Source organism: Eucalyptus grandis, chromosome 8 (genome assembly GCF_016545825.1).
Source record: "Eucalyptus grandis isolate ANBG69807.140 chromosome 8, ASM1654582v1, whole genome shotgun sequence".
NCBI classification, from domain to species: Eukaryota; Viridiplantae; Streptophyta; class Magnoliopsida; order Myrtales; family Myrtaceae; genus Eucalyptus; species Eucalyptus grandis.
The window spans coordinates 67,098,836-67,115,587 of NC_052619.1; the positions used below are offsets into that span (position 1 = coordinate 67,098,836).

The 16,752-nt window shown below is 40.0% G+C and overlaps 1 protein-coding gene across 2 annotated transcripts; it reads right to left on the bottom strand.

Moving 5' to 3' along the window:
- Positions 1–310: 310 nt before the first annotated feature.
- On the bottom strand, positions 311–4,032 carry LOC104415696 (proteasome subunit beta type-5-B). 2 transcript variants are annotated; one of them, XM_010027030.3, is made up of 8 exons: positions 3,872–4,032; positions 3,438–3,560; positions 3,211–3,340; positions 2,818–2,924; positions 1,980–2,114; positions 1,800–1,903; positions 866–966; positions 311–714 (listed from the first exon to the last, which is right to left on the bottom strand). In XM_010027030.3, exons 2-8 carry the CDS (start codon positions 3,549–3,551, stop codon positions 584–586), a joined length of 822 nt encoding a protein of 273 aa, XP_010025332.1. In that variant the 5' UTR covers positions 3,552–3,560; positions 3,872–4,032; the 3' UTR covers positions 311–583. The 2 variants fall into 2 exon arrangements, with proteins under 2 accessions (XP_010025332.1, XP_010025333.1); XM_010027031.3 differs by having other exon boundaries at positions 387–714; positions 3,438–3,582; positions 3,872–4,020.
- Positions 4,033–16,752: the final 12,720 nt, after the last annotated feature.

Here is a 16,752-nt window from a genome sequence, read left to right on the forward strand (position 1 = left end):
ACCACTGATGTCAAGGTGGGGTTCAAATCCATCACAAGCAACATTTGTCGTAAAGCAAAGGACAAGAAGGTGGACAATAACCCAATGTGCATTACGGGGTCCGAAAACCTTAAAAGCAACTCAAAGTCACTCCTTGCTGACCTAGATCCGATAGCTGCCCGCAGAGAGAGATTACTGATAAAGAGAGTGATTGAAAGATGTTCCTGACCAATTTGCCACTTCCATTCAGGTTTCCAAGCATCCCAACATCAAGGTGCCACGACAGGCAGGGCGTCAAGTCCTATTTTTCAAAACTCTGCAAGGACTGACATTTTTAATGGCCGAAAGCAGTACCACATTACGATAGCTATAAGTTGACATGTACAGTTGACTAGGATAACCAAGGAGGCAATGAGCACTGAGTAGATTCTCTTCTAATTTTAGTTCATTTCAGGTTCATCAAGGGCTGTTCTGCTCATCAATCCAACAGCAAAAAAAAGAAGAAGAAGAAGATCAAGATACATAAGCACGTGAAGATAGTCTTCCCCGGCAGATGGAACACAAAAGAACCCACTCAAAGCATTCAGTTGAAGAAGAGATCCTTTCATGGCGCCGCCACTACTTCAGCCATTTCCTGCTCCACTGTGCTAGGCGTGACAGGGTGGTAATGGTAGTGAAGCTCCCCAACATCATCACCAGATAGCTTCTTCCAACCGGTTGGTCCCACATGATAGACTGGATGGGAGAGAACAAAAAAGGCTCATGTTAAAGTTCATCCTATCGAACCATGTAAGAACCACATGTGAGCTTGGACAAATATTTCCCAGATGTGGGTGCGCTCTGCGCATGCATGCATATGTGAGTGAGAGAGAGAGAGAGAGAGTACCGCTTGCAACTCCACCACTGGCTCCATCACGAAAAGTTGCATGGTAAATGGCTCTTCTAGCCAATTCTGCAGCCTCTTCAACTGACATGTCATAACGATAGCTAGCAAATGCAAGGGCAGGAAAATCATCAGATTGAAAATGGTATTCATGAAAATTTTCAAATTAATAATAAATAAAAACTTGAAGAAACTTCAAACTTCAACAGGGTTTGGTGTAATTACAAATGAAAACTAACGCCACTAAGGGAAAGCTACTCAATCATTGGGATACTGCTAACAAAAAGCTTAAATGCATGTAGGTTGAACCATCCCAAAGCAAGAGTATCCATATTGCATATTTGCATTGTCAGGAATGACCTCTGTTGGTCCAGACCTCGTGATAAATCTAAGTTTGAAGGTTATAGTGTCTGCACTTATATGTATTCCAACAATATCTTAATAAATAACCAATTGCATGTTTTATATTCACGATCCAAAGTCTGACCACCATCATTAGTCAAAGGACTTCTCCACTCCCCATAGAGCGAAGACCCATCTAGTTTCTTACTGTGTGTAATGCAGATGCAAGATAAAAGCACGTTCTATGACTAACACAAAAAGAAGATGGAGAAGAAAGTTTGTTCTCATTCTTGCTCTTTCATTTGGGGTGGGTAGACAGAGCTTCAACACAGCATTCAACCCCCACATGCTTCCCACTAGATTTTCGCTCTTTCTATAATTTAAACAGATTAATTCATCTGTTCTTACTGCCGATAATTAGGTGAATATGTTGCCTCTTCTGCATATATAAGCAATACATTGACAAGAAGGATTTCTGACTAAGAAATGAGTAAGAAACGCATCCAACAGATGTTTGAGCATCCATTTTTTGAAAAGCAAATTAGTCCAATACAATTGACAACCTACAGGCTAATACTTCTAAGAAATAACATACCCGCTATCCAAAACCCCATATGCATATGGTGACCCAGATCCAACCGAGAAACGAGTCCCTTTCAATCTTCCTCCCTCACTGTCCACATAATATAGACCTGGGCCCTACAATGAGTAGAAGCAAGATATTGAAAGATACAGACGAAAAGCCTATATATTTTTTGAATGGACATGCCAATACCGTCTCATCCCAGCCAGCGATCATCGTCCCAACTGATAGACCCATTCCACGATAGGAATAAAGAATGTTTGCAAGGAGCTTTGAAGCCCCTGTGACTGAAATCCTCCGTTTGTTTGCCAATTCATGGAGCCGACACTATTCAGATAAAGCACATTTTCAGTAACACTTTGTATTGTTAAAAGCATGTAAAGTTCAGCATCGTGAAGTTCAGACACAGTGGAGATAGATTATAGTATACATATATCTTTACAAACCGTAGTAACACTCTTCCATCACAGTTGTTCATATTAATTGGGACTAGACATAGAGAAACCACAAACTTACGCATGCAAATCATTGGTTAATTCTGCCTATAGAACGAAGTATCGTTTAACACAAAGCGAACCTACAATTTATGATTCCCCATTCCTCATTATATAACACACAACCTTCCAAAAGAAAGAAATATCTTAGTATGCGTGAAGATTAGCAATCCAGAGTTTCTAAGAAAGAAAGTAAGCTAATTTTTCCCTTTTCTTCATGGTTTTCTTTAGTCAAGTCTATCAGAAAAAAAAAGATTCATATTGTTCTACTTTGTTTACTCATAAGCTTGCCATGCAACCAGAGAATCTTAAGATTGACGATGACAAGAAGGAGAAAACATCGTGCTCAACATGCTGAGTGTGAAACAAGCGAGCAGATTTCCAATTGCTGAAGCAGCAACTCAATAGGGGAATGCAAAGTATATCCTAGTTCACTATTTGCAATTCAAGTGTCACAGAGTTCCTTTCATAAGGTATCACTATCAACAAAAAAATATAATAAAAAAGAATTTCCTGTCGAGGAGAAAAGTGATTACCTTAATACCGAGATTTCGGTGCCAAAATTGGCAGTCAGCAGCTCCTCCAGCCATTGTTCCGAGCATGTGTGGATTTATTTCAATTATCTTCTTCACGGACTGAGATGCTGCAGATAACATAAGTGAAAAACTGATCATAATAATGTTAAGCACAGCAAACTTCATTGGGGCATGCACTAATGAACATTGATCAAGACAACCATATACAGTGCATTACCTGACCCAAAGGCAGATAACACGTACTACAGTATATAAAGGAATACGAGCTTCTGAATCTATTTGAACGAAACATGGGCATCTCTCTCTCTCTCTCTCCCCCCTGCCTTCCAGCCCACATAAATAGCCATAACACACATCCTGATGATATAACTAAATCAACAAAAATGAACTTACAGATATAGCCTCCCATGCTAGCTCGAGAATCAGCAGCAACCATAACGCCCTCTTTAAAAATAAAAGCGAGGGTAGTAGTTCCCTTAGCTGGCTTCACCATCTGCACAGCTTCTTTTTGAAAGTTGTCGAACTGAAAAAACAAACGCGAATGTAAAAACCCATTGTCCAACCGATCAACTCGGCATACACAGCCAATCCAAAGAAAAGAATGGCTTCTCGAAACTCACATCACAAGCACCAGGAATTTCAAAAGCCGGGGCAGCTGAAAACCCCTCAAAAAGCTCCTTGTTCACCCCGAAAACCGGCATGGTGGACTCGAGGCCGCTGGTATCGAGCTTCATGGCTAAAACCTGTAAGAAAAAACTCGGGCAACTGAAAACCACGCAAAGACAGGTTTCTCAGATAGCTCCAGACAGATCGAATTCCACCCTTGCCAACGAAATCATCCAATTCGAGCTATTTCTGGCAAGCTCGATTGTCAAATTACTGAAGCAACGACAACTATTCCGCAAGAAAAATTCCAATTTCTCATTACAATAACCGAATCTCGAGCATACTCTCCACTAAGAATTTGACTACAGGCGCGAGGCGAAAAGGGGAACTGCGAAACCCTAACAGGCGCGAACGGCACCGGAGCAGTGCCGACGGATCAGGACAGTACCTTGTTACAGACGATGCGGCGAAGAAGAAATGGAGAGACGAGACCTTGCGAAGCGATCGAGCGCGATGCGGAGGAGAGCTAGGACGACGAGCGCGATGCGGAGAGGTTTTATGCCTTTCTTCTTCTTTCTTGCTCTGCAGGAAAAGTGCGTTGCTGGGCCGCCTGAAGCCTAAATGGGCCATGAGGCCCGGCCCATATATGACAAGTTAATCCACATTCTCGATGGCGCAATAGGAATAGAGGGACCGCGGCTTACCGTGAGGGCGCTCGCGAGGCTGGGGATGCGCACGAATTGGGAGGGCTCCTCCCTAGCTCGCCGCCGCGTGCGGGAGCGATCCGCTGCCGCGCGGGTTGCTCTCGCGGTTCTCCGGCGGTCTTCCGGCGGCTTGACTGATCGGACACTGTGAAGTAGTGAGAGAGAGAGAGAGAGTAGGAAGGTGAGGAAGAAGGAGAAGCTACTGCTGCTGCTCTCGGGCTTTCTTCACCTGCGCAAGAAAAGGAAAATAAAAACCCTATTTTCTTTTTTCCTCCCCTTGCTTTTTTGGCTGATCGGGCCGGGCCTGGACCCGGGATTTGGATATCCGTTTTTGGGCCTAAGGCCCATGGCCCGTCTAGGAGATAAGAGGCCTGTCCTTTTTAATAAGTGAAAAGCTTCAGTAAGTTTGGATAAGCCTATGTATGGACGAGTTCGGTGGCGACTCTGATTTTGAATTTCCTTGATTTGAAAATTTTTAAGCTCCACTGTATTTAGAAAGAATGGTATTTTTGGAAATCATTGGTTTCACAATTCAATTACGTCGTCTCTTTTTCTTTTTTTTTAATCGAATGGATATTGAATGAACCTTGATGTTCATGTTGACTCACTTGTTTAGGATAAGATATGATATAATTCATATATTATGTCTTGTTTGGATGTCATTAATAGTTTGGCTACGATCTCTAAAAATCCACAAGCTCATCATTACTGCAATTGTGACTCTATAAAAAAGAAAAAGAATCAATTCACAAATCTAATCAAGTGAATTTCACATGATTCTTTTACGGGTTGTGCAAAGGCAAGACTGCAGATTTATTGAGTCCACCGACACTTATGTTGAATTATCTAAATTAATTATATCAATACATTAGATAAATAAAATAGATTAATGGCTAATTCCTTTTTGATAGATTAAAGTCGGAGTTGGTAAGAGGTAATTTATTTGCATTATAGAAATCAACGGCAAATGCAATGGGAATAGAGTTCTATGCCCACAACCCATAAAAAGTACGCTGCACTGCTTTTCTGGGTTTTATATTACATATTTAATTTCGAAGGACTATTTTCACTTTGATCATAAAATCTAGGATCACTTTTCCAATTAGGCAAGGTTACATTAGCACATAACTGCATCAACTCTGAAAATTAAGAGTTGGAAGTACCGTTTGAAAGACAAAATACTAATTTATAAAAGAAATTACCTTAAAAAAGGATATAAATTCAATATGACTCATTTCTTCAAATATTCAAAACACAGTTTACCACATCATTTTGGGAAAAAAAAAACAATTTTGTAAACCGCTCAATATGTTGCTGGCTGCTATGTTCACAGTGACACAATCCAACGAAAATTTCGAGTGACGGAATCTCATAAGACGAAAACGTCGGTACGGATAGTTGCCGTCCAACAAACAAAGTAGTGAAGCAGTGGAGCCTATACAGAAAGAATTGCCTGGCTTTGGGTATTGTCACATATGCAAAACATGACCTAACTAGTATGACGGTTATCTACTATCAGCATCATAACTGCTGCTGCAACAATGGCTGCCTATATAAACATCAGAAAATTCCTGTACAAACTGTCTCCACGGTGGAAATTACTGCTTTTCTTAAAAGTGGGCCTTTGATTGACACGTAAAAAAATGGATTAGTGCAATACTAAGGTAACTACCCCAAACGTACCCAATATTTTCTCAGGTCGGAACCCTTCCACGACAAGCACGGATATAAATTTCCAGTTCCGAATTTCCGACGTGGAGCATTTCGGGACGCCTCCACTTGCGTATTTGGGCCTAGCAGGCCCGAACGGGATCGAGCTGGCGATCGGGACTAATGAGAACCGATGAGATTTGCACCGGGTGAAGACGCACGATCCGAATCGAGCGGGCTTCCAGAACCATAAGTCCAAAAGGAATCATTTAAGCAGGCGAATGCTAAGCTTGGAATTTTATATTTCGAGAAGCGCACAAGATCTAGATCCATCGTTAGATCTATTGAAGAAGCAAAGTCCAGGGGCCGATCCTTTTCAGGCCCAATCGAGAAGAATGAGGTCCACGATCACGACTTTGAAAGTGTATAATGCCTTCCACTTAGGCAAAATCGGTATATCTTATCATGAGACCACGATTTACTCTTTCTTTTTGGTGGGTACTACAATTTACTTAAAAGGGCTCTTTCGTGAAAACTTTTATCATCGCTCCGATGGCCTAACTCTTTTTTTATTGGCAAAAAAGTTGAAGAGGGCCTGACAGTCGCTAGCGACTCCCAATGGACATTACAATTGAGATCCCACGTTCGTTATGAAATATTCCGTTCGAGTTCTTATTGCTCCGTACCGCCCTCGACCCGATAGTTCAAAGTTCACAAGCCCATCACATCGCCCGCCAAAATACTATCGCCTAGAACCTATGTCCACATGACGTATCCCACATCTTGACAGCTCAACACCACGAGCGGTCCACATTTTCATTGGACGTGAATTGAACTCGCCACCTCTCGGAGGACGGGGTGGGCCATTTTTAATCCACGGACCGGTCACTTTCGGACCGCGCGGACGGCTTTACCTAAGTTACCTCGGAGGGCGCTGCTTCCTTTTCACAGGCTCTCGCGTCAGCTGGATTTAGCCCACGCACAGTTGTCTCACGTCTGTCACTAAGAAAAGATGGGTCGGTCCTTGCCTTGATCGGCCAGCTGCGTGCGCATCGTGGTCCCCGGAAATGGACGTGGCGGAGGAGAAGCCCAAAAATAGCGTGGGCGCTGCTCGTAGGAGTGGAAAGCCATCCATTCTTCTAGGAGTATGCAAATTCGTTCGATGGAAAATACCCCTTCTTTTAAAGAAGCACTTGCAACTTTATTAATTCGAAGTTGCCCCCAATTGGAAAGTACAGGAGTACTCACAATTAAAATAGAAAAAAAGCCGACAGAAAATTCCAACCTATCCCCATGTAGCACATTTGTTCTAAAAACTTTTCCATGACGCATATAATCCCATCCATATTGTGCATATGCGACGCATTTACCACCCATCAAGGTTTTTTCAATGAGCACCGTAAAAAATCTGCCCGCATGGACATCAAAGGCAAATGGTGTTGACATGATGCCCACGTTACTGAAAAATCATCTGACTGAACCTTGTTAGAAGGTAAGTGTATCATATAAATATAAATTTGGAGTTTTTTATGTCACGAGAAAAAAAAGTTTAGATTATATAGTGGACATGATTTTGGGGTTTTATGTCAGAAGAAGTAGTTAGAGTAAATGTTATCATAAATATATTAATTTAAAGTTTAATTTGAGAAAAGTTGTCGTAAATATATCCGTTTAGTATCTTTTTGTGATGCATCATATTGAGATTTTTCGTCGCGTCAAACTTCCCATTAAATAACCAGGAATAGTCGACGTCTCCTTTTAGTTTTTGTCTTCTTTCTTTTCCCCTTTCAGTAGACCGTTTAGGCCTCGATTGGTGATGATGTTGAAAAGGCCAATGAAAGCGAAGCCGGGACCGCGAGGTCGGGGGCGAGGAAAAAGACCCCATGACGAGTATTTTCAAAAAAAAAAAAACACCATTTTTCTTCAAAGAGCGAAGCAACTCCCCCACGATCTTCATCTGATTCGACGAAATCGACCGGCAGCAATTGAAGACGGCCTTCGAATTCCCCAAAAAAAAGGGTCAAAGAACGTACCCAGATTTCAATTCACTTTTGGGCATGGCGTACTCTCTTTTAATGCGGAAGCGAGGAGGAAGGGAAGGGGGACTTCATGGGGGGAACGTGGTCGCTAATAACTGCACTGCCCCCACTTCCACTTCGAGCCTCACATGCATCCGGTGAGCCCCCTCATTATTGTTCTTTTCGTGCTTGGCGGTAATCCGCAATAATCCATTTATCTAAAGAAAACTATTTCCCCAAAAAAAATTCCGGTATTAGGATGAAGGAAAGCTAATTAATCTATGGAAAATGTTTTTCGCGGGTTGAAAATATCTGGCTTAGAATATTGATGAATTAACTTTCGTATGCTAGAGTTCGAATATTACTCTATCCATATCGATTGTGTTTCATTTTTTTTTTTTTTTGTGACCAGTAACCCACCGCACGGCCGACAATGAAAGTAAACCCGAGAGGGAGCGCAAGAAACCATCACCCACGCACCCGGGCAAGACATCACGCAACGCTTCAACCTCCCCTGCGAAGCAGGGCCAACAGGGACCTCTGCGTGGAGTCCAAGAAGCCCTACCATCCACGCTGCAACGATGGGTGGTATATCGATTGTGTTTCATTGACGGCCAATTATACCACAAAATCAATTCATCCTAATTGAAGCCTTAAAAGGGATAGCAATTTTTTTTCTTGATTTAGTTTGAATTAGGACATGTGAAAAGAGATCCATTCTATTTCAAACATCTCAAATTATTGTAAAAAGTTAGTGATGGTGCCTGAGAAAGTATCTTGTCCATCAAACATATCTGTGTCGTCGGTCAAGGTTGAGATACTTCCAACATAAACGCAAATTATCTATGAATCTTAATTAATCAACTTGCTTCCCTAGGTTGGCAACGCTATAAGCGTTACCCAAGATGCTTTCTCGTGATGATGACATGATAAGATAGATTCGATTGATTAAATACACTAGCTAGGCCCAAAATGAGCAACTAGAAGGATCCATCAACCTAAGTCAAACTACTTGAGTTTGGACCACATCAAATGTAATAATGAGGTAAAGCTTAAACACTCGAGTCCAACGTTGTTATTTCTAGCTAATGGGGTGGGGTCTGGGGAGCATAGCATGTGATTATTGCCCCTTAGGCTTGGGTTGTAGATGTCCCTTTTAAGATATATGCATGTCGGCCATTTGTATATAAATGGAAAATAAAAAAGGCGTAATTACATTGAGGATAAAAGGCGTAATCTCGAGTCCAAGATTGTAAATGCATGACAATATGCAGCATAGGGCGGCTAAGTGATAAGAATACTGCCACGTCAGTGATTTAAATTAATTGAAAGGATTTTATTAAAATTTCGCACTTAAATTTAAAATTAAATGCGTAGGATTCGAAGTTGGTTTGCATAAGCTTCACTTTTTTTTTTTCCTTAATGTCGGAGATTGACGCGGAGTGACATCTCTGGAGTCTATCTGGAAAACTGTACCATTCTCTGCAGGAAGTTAACCAATGAACTATTTTATTTTGGGTCATAATCAATGAACTAACTACCTGAGTCGGCAACGAAAGAAGTCCTGTCGCATATTAAGAGTTCAGGACAATCTGAAACACGTTAAGTTCCAAAAAATAAAAACACGTTAGGTTGCCGATCATAAATAAGGCGATGAAAAGAGCAAAGCTTTTATTGGCAATCATGAGAATTTTGTTTCTAGCTGGGGCAAAATATAAATATAAATATTTATTTATTTATTTATTTTTACGCAAGCTATATTGCATGCGCAAAGCATTACCCTTATGGGAAATAGAAAGTAAATTTTCTTGGGCTCGTGTGCATCTAAGTCATGTAAAGGCTCTTGTTGAGGTAAAATTTATAGTTAAGGTGAGTGATTGGAATGTTTAAGACTCGCTCTCAAGTAATTCGAAGCATGCATTGATTGATAAAATCTTCGGACACTCCTAGATCTAATGAAAAATGCGACTCATCAATGGCATTAGTCCAATTTTTGAGCTGAGCATAGGATGGCTGCAGCTCGATTCCAATTTATATTAGAGAGATGGCAGTGGCAGGCTTGCACATAATTGCTAGGAGATATGGCTTGAATTCTACATTCCAATTGCCAGTGAGGAGCTCTTACGATTATGCTTATCGAGAGTCGCCTCTAAACATCTTTTTTCACTTATAGGAAAAATCTAAAACGAACACTTGAAATGATGAGAGTAAGTCAACTCTTTTTGGGGTACTTCTAGGGGGCCGTAAGCAAATAATTGGGAAAGATCTCGTATTAAATAGTAATTTTTCTCGTACTTGTCGTAATTTACCCAATTCCATCATAAGATCGGTTATACCTATGTTGAGCAGTTCAACTTGATGGCTCATGATTTGTTTGTAAGCTTCCTAATTCGTTTGCTCATATAATTAGTAACTTTCCGTTGCGGATGGTAATATGGCTATAGAGTTCGTAAAATGAAAATTTGGACACGATGGTTACGTTATTTCCCTATAATTCATTGTAAATGACTAGTTAATAATCATTATCTAGACGTATCATGCAAGGTTAAATATCTTAACGGTCGTAACTATTCATAAAAGATCGGAAACAATTTGAATTTAGATATTGTTTGTTTCATGAAAAATATTTTCCTTGTTTTCCGACATTTAAATCTTTTAGAAAAATGAGTTAACGAAAAATCAATATTTAAATTTAGAAAGATGATTTTCAATTTAAAAAATTGGTAATCATTTTCCAAATATATGACTAGATGTCATGCTTGTGCTAGAAATCCTATATTTGAGCACGGAAGACTAAACATCCATTCCTGAGTCCCTAAGCTCATGCCCATATCCATTGAGGTTGGTGTGCTCAGATTCCTAGCGCATGTGCTCGAGTCTATCAAGTCCTAGCCCAGGTGACCTAAGCTGAGGCTCATGTCCATCGATGTCGGGCTAGGGTCTTGGCGACTAGGCTCAATTGCCAAGATCCTAAGGCTAGGGACTCAAGCATGTCATCAATGGACCCGGGCTTGAACGTCGGGGAACCTAAGCCGAGCACAGGCACTAGGGTCCCAAGGGACTAGGCTTAATGGACTACGCCACAAGCACTAGGTTCTAGGCCTCAACCTTGATGGATAAGGGCATAGGCACAAGACATCCAGGTACAGGCACTAAGGTCTTAAGGCCAAGTGCTAGGGACATAAGCATGGTTTGCAAGGTTCTAGGCTTAGTCTTGATAGACTTTGGACACAAGCATTAGGGACTTAGGCGCAAGCATCAAGGTCTTGAGTCTTGGCCTCAATGGACCTAGGTCCTAGTGTCGAAGTATTGGGCCCAACCTCGATTGACCCTGGCCTGGGTGCTTAAGACCTAAGCCTTGGCCTCGATGGACCCGAGCTTGAATGTAGGAGATTCGAGCCTAGCTTTGATGAACTCGAGTTGGAGCTAGCGACCCGGGCATGGGCCCAAAGTCCTAAGTGTGGTCTTGATGAACCCGAGCCTGAGCGTGGGAGATCACAACACAAGCACTTGGGTCTCGAGCTTGAGCATCGCGAACCTGAGCATAGGCATTAAGGTCTCAAGTTTAGCCTCAATGGACTTGGGCCCAACCTCTACGGAGTTGGTCTAATCATCCAACTCTAGAGTTTCGCGCTAAGCTTCTGTGGACCTAGGCTAAGGTGCCAAGAAGCCGTGTGCGAGCATTGAGTTCTCGATTCTAGATTTCTTATTCGAGACTGCTCATTGGTAACTGTCCCACAACCTTGCTACTCAATGTTCTCGTCTTCCAAATCATGACATGTCTTGTGATCTTATTTTTAAAAATGGTAACTATTTACTCCAAATATGCACATCCATTCCTTTTCAAATCCAATTGCCGGCCGTGCTTCTATGTTCTTTAAGTGAATCACCGCCAATTATTCTAATATTCTCCAATTACTTCATCCCAAATTGGTACTCATATCCCTATGCTTCTCTTGCTTCCATAGAGCTCAGATACCATTCTATTGTTTGCCAATTGCCAATTGCCAATATCTATGTTGATTGCTGCTGGAGTATTATCATAATGGATCAATAACTGAATATATGCATCACTAAATTTATATTGATACCAATCAAAAGATCAACTTCTATAGTCATCATCAAGGTGTGCGTGGTAATGCTCACGTGCTACTCATGCAAATAGTCTTTGCTCACTTGTCAAGCGTGCGCTTGCCTATGTCGACCACGCGTTATCTTTTTAGCGTAAACAACTCTTCGTGGACCGACACTAAAGAAAATCATCTGATGGCCCGAATATATTCCCTCACCCAACAAAGCAAATCGGCTGGTGGGTCAATCCGAAGTTCTCGTGGTTGAAAAATGTGATTTGTATTTTCGATCTGTTTTCACCGACAGGCGGGTGCAAATTAGTCAAAAGCTGGCTCGTCTCGCCCCTCCTCCTTCGGGGGAATCATGATTGCGGGAGCATCGTTTCACCGGGCGACGTGGAACGGACACATCATTTCGCCACCCTCCTTGTCTCGGCCAATCCGGAGAATTTATGTGGTCCGTAAGATTTCACGAATCCAGCGTATTAAAACAAAAGCCACTTTCGAATTCAATTTGACTTCAACTACCGGCAATTGACCCCCGGCCCTCGCGCGATTCACGTGTTCCCCCACCCCTCTAATTTGAACTTTCTCAGTAGCGCCACCACTTGACCCGTGCCACCATATTCAGGCAGTCTCGATTGAAATTAAGAAATGAAACGAGCATTGCCAAGAATTTGGTAACGTGCTGCTGGAGCTAGAAGTTTGAGCAAGACAATTTAACGAGATTTCTCTTTTCAAGGATGATTGTCTAAAGGCCTGAATTTATTGTACGGCGGACAAATCAATCCTAAATTTTTTGATTTTATCAATATAGTCCTAAATATTTTAACAATTTATCAATGTTGCGACTTCGACTAATTTTGGCTATAAATCGTTAATGTGATGGTTGTGTTACGTAAAATCGTCAGCATTTATGTCAGCAAAAAAATTGCTAAAATGACTGCTTTATTGACAAATCGTCTAAAAGTTTTGGACTAAATTGGAAAAATCGAAAGATTTAGAATTGAATTGACCACCATGCAATTTGGTTGGAATAGGACTAGTTATGGGCAAAAATTAACAAAAAATACTATTAAAATATTATTAATAATTGTTTCCGTTAGCATTAATTATGTCATGTAGAACATTTGACATTCATGTCAATGATTTTCCGGTCAAAATTGATTGGATGTACTGAATTGAATTGGTACAAATACAAAAGATTTAGAATTTAATTGATGAAAAGAGAAATTGTTTATGGCTAAATTAAATACAGTTACAATAGGTTTAAAGACTTTTTTTTTAAAAACTTTTCCTAGTTATGGATACTTGTTCGAGATTTGATATACATTTAAAACTAAATTTGCTAAAATGTTTAACATGGTAAAAGGTCTAGTTTACTGAACTTGAGCCCTACAAGATGTTAATATAATGCGAGAGCATAAAAGAGGGAAAATAAAAATAAGATTCAAATTAACAAAGTTAGTGATTAGTTTCGAATTCACATATTTGTCCATGAAAGACAATAGAATTAAATAATGAGGGTTACGATATTTTAGGTAGAAAAGAAAGGAAATGAAAATGAAATTTTTTTTACCTTCATGCATGGGAAATACTCAAAAGTATTTTGGAAGGGTTTTGTTCACTACAATGTGAAATTTTACCATTTCAAATACACTGATTATCCTCTTAACATGAATAATCGATGCATTGAAAATTGAATTACATCAAATAAAGTACACTTAATACGTGCTCCAAAGACATTCGCTACCAATATCTGTTTTGAATAAATTAATGCTGTTTTTCTTATTTCATCTACATTGTTGTCTCGTCGAAATGCTATAGATGTATCTTCCATTTTGCTTAGTGGATGCGAATAAAATAAAAAATTCACATTTCGATTTTTGCACGACACCCCCTAATTAATTGGTGATGCCAACATTGCCTGATATTGAATAGCTTCCTTCATGGCAATGTTCTAAGAAAAACTCATTCGAATAGTTTCATGAAGGAAAAATGCTTCTTTTCAACACAATAAGATATTTTGAGAGCTATCAATTTTCTTTATAGACGATTCTCTAGTGGGTCCTAGAGGCCCTCAATCGACGAGCGGTGATTACGCGGCATACATGTTACGTGATTAATTTGAAACCGGCATGAGTCGAGATATATAATTTCAAAGAAAATGCAAAAATGTCTAAATATGTTTGGAAGATATGCGGATAAGGACGCGAGCTCGGAAGTGACGGGCGAAATTAGTCACTTTCCTACGACTTCTAACGGCCGGATACGGTCCACGGTTTTGGGGGGAGGAAAAAAGCAGGTTTATTAGCGTCGATTCGATTGCGTCTAGAGCGAAATTAGGCGGAGCGGACGCGAATCTCGGATTTGACTCGAGTGATGTGATGCATTTTGGTCGTTAGTGCTCCTTCGATCTCCGACCCCCACCACCCGAATTCTTTCAACTTTCGGTCGTCAGGACTCGGGAGCCTGGGGCCCAGTCAGAGATGTCTGGCTCTCTTTTATCCACGTAATTTTCCGGGATTTCTTTTCTGGTCGGGGAAGCAAATAGTCGCAAACCGTGATTTTCGCCGAATACGTTTTTCGAAATTCTTTACTTGCTCGTACAATGCAGCAGGCCTGATGCAATTATTAGCGTGACCTTTCTAAAGTCACACGGAATATATATTTGTAGGTATGATGCGACGCTAATGAGGGAAAAAACGCACGGCGCGATGCCAATTCAAGCCATAATGCACGAGGTAGAGATGTCCCTCGGTCCCTGTCAAGGTTGCCCGATGCCTCAACCAAGGGTAAGGTCTCGCAAACCTTGAGGCGGTACTAATGGCAAAGATAAAGCCCAAATTGATTAACCAAACGTGCTTTGAATTTTTTTGATCTTATTACACTGTGTAGTTGACTCTATAAGGCAAATTGATAATCTAACAACAAAATAGATCACACGCCATCGATGCAAAGGGAAATTTTTTCACCATTGATTTGAAGATTATATTTACTTGTTCTCCTTAATTACCGGTGTGTAAAGCTATTTACCGTTGGAGCACATTATCATTACCCAAAGTCCAAATTCAGAAGGTGATTAGATAAGATGATGATTTTTATCTTTCCCCAGACTTTCATACTGCCTTCCCATAAATAGAAACCACCAACTTAGGTAGAAAAAGGTGACATGTAATAAATGATTATCAGCATTCAAACTAGTAAAGTTCCGATAGCTGACTATGGGGAAACATTAAGAAATGAGAGCCGACCGGCCCCGCATGTTACACCTTTTTATTTGTTAATATTTTTCTTTTGTTTCTCTAATTCTTGGAGAAAATTAAACCACTCCTCTAACTTGCCAAGTGGCAAGAGCATATTGGTGGCCCTATCGCTCGCATTTAAGTAAAAAAAAAGCAATTTTTTTTTTCACAGACAAAAGTGAGTAAAAAGAAGAAGAATGAATAGAACCGTTCATTTGAATGATGTGGGATCGGAATTTTGAGATCGAGCAAGCGATTGCCACGCGTACGACAGCTACGTGCATGTCAACGGGCGCACGTAAGCAAATTTTCCGAACGTCAAAGGGGGATGATCCCCGGACCCCACGCGGTCACGCTTGCCCATAGCGCGTGGCAGCCTGGACCTCGTATAGTAAAGTTCCGGTAATAAACAATTTCGCACAATAGTAGTGTAATTAAGTGAGCAACGGTAGAAGTATTACCGGCTTAGGTTAATTAACATATGACATGACACATGACATGGCGCAACCAACAAATATTGAGTGACCAAAACAAATAAAAAGGTCGAAATAACTATTATTGAGTTTGGGTTGGTGGTCGCTCCTATATACAAGTGAACTCTCGTTCTTCGTTCGAGAAAAAAACACAATAAAGTACTAAGTATTAATATAATGAAAAGTTCAAAAGTAGCACACTTGTGCACTTTTTGTTAAATTTTAATATCAAATTGCTTAATTATAATACACATAGCAATTGATGAATGTACTTTGTATTGATTTGTGGTTTTCTGTAGTATTAATCAAATTTAATAGAAACTAACGAATGATGAATTTATCATAAATGTATCAGTTTGAGGTAAATTTGTCAAAGCATACAAATTTGAGGTTTTTTATTATCAAAAAATTAGTTTTTGGTAACATTATTATTGGTGTAATGATTTTGAGTTTTTCATGGTATTAATTCAAGAATTTAAAGATAAATCATTTTGTTGTGCATGAGAAAAACCCTTTTTAACCTCAATCTAATTTGAACTCAATAATTTAGATATATAAGTTGATCTCGACCCAAGCACAACTAATCAAAATAAAATATGATGCACGCAATCATAGAAGATCTCAAACTCTCACTCATAAGCCATTTCGTTTTCATTTTTTTCCTCCATACCACTACGTGAGGTCATCTCAAAATTATTATATGTTTTGGCCTTTTGTATTGCATTTATCAAATGTATCAATAGAATATACTCTTTCAATGTAAAATGTATTGTGTATTTGAAAACTATAATTTGCTGGGGTCAAGTTTTTTTGTCCCCGTCAAATAAACCCGAACCTCCTATTCTTGACAAGAAAGAAAAAAAAAAATATACATTGAACAAGTTGGGAACTCAAATTAGTCCAACTCATCTCCATTGCAATCCCTTCAACAATGAGCCAGGCAAAAGTTTGGAGCATATTTAGATTGACTTCAAGATTTTCCTCTTTTTCATTGTTTGGTCGGTAAAATTTTCCCCTTTGCTTAATACAAATTTTCATGGTGCATGCACTTTTAATTTGATTGAATTTGAAAAATCTGAAAATCATTTTTAGACCACAATAATGCTGGTTTAGCCTCATCTTTCACATTCAACAAGTTTTAGTTTTTTATTGTATTTTTCTTTAGTAAT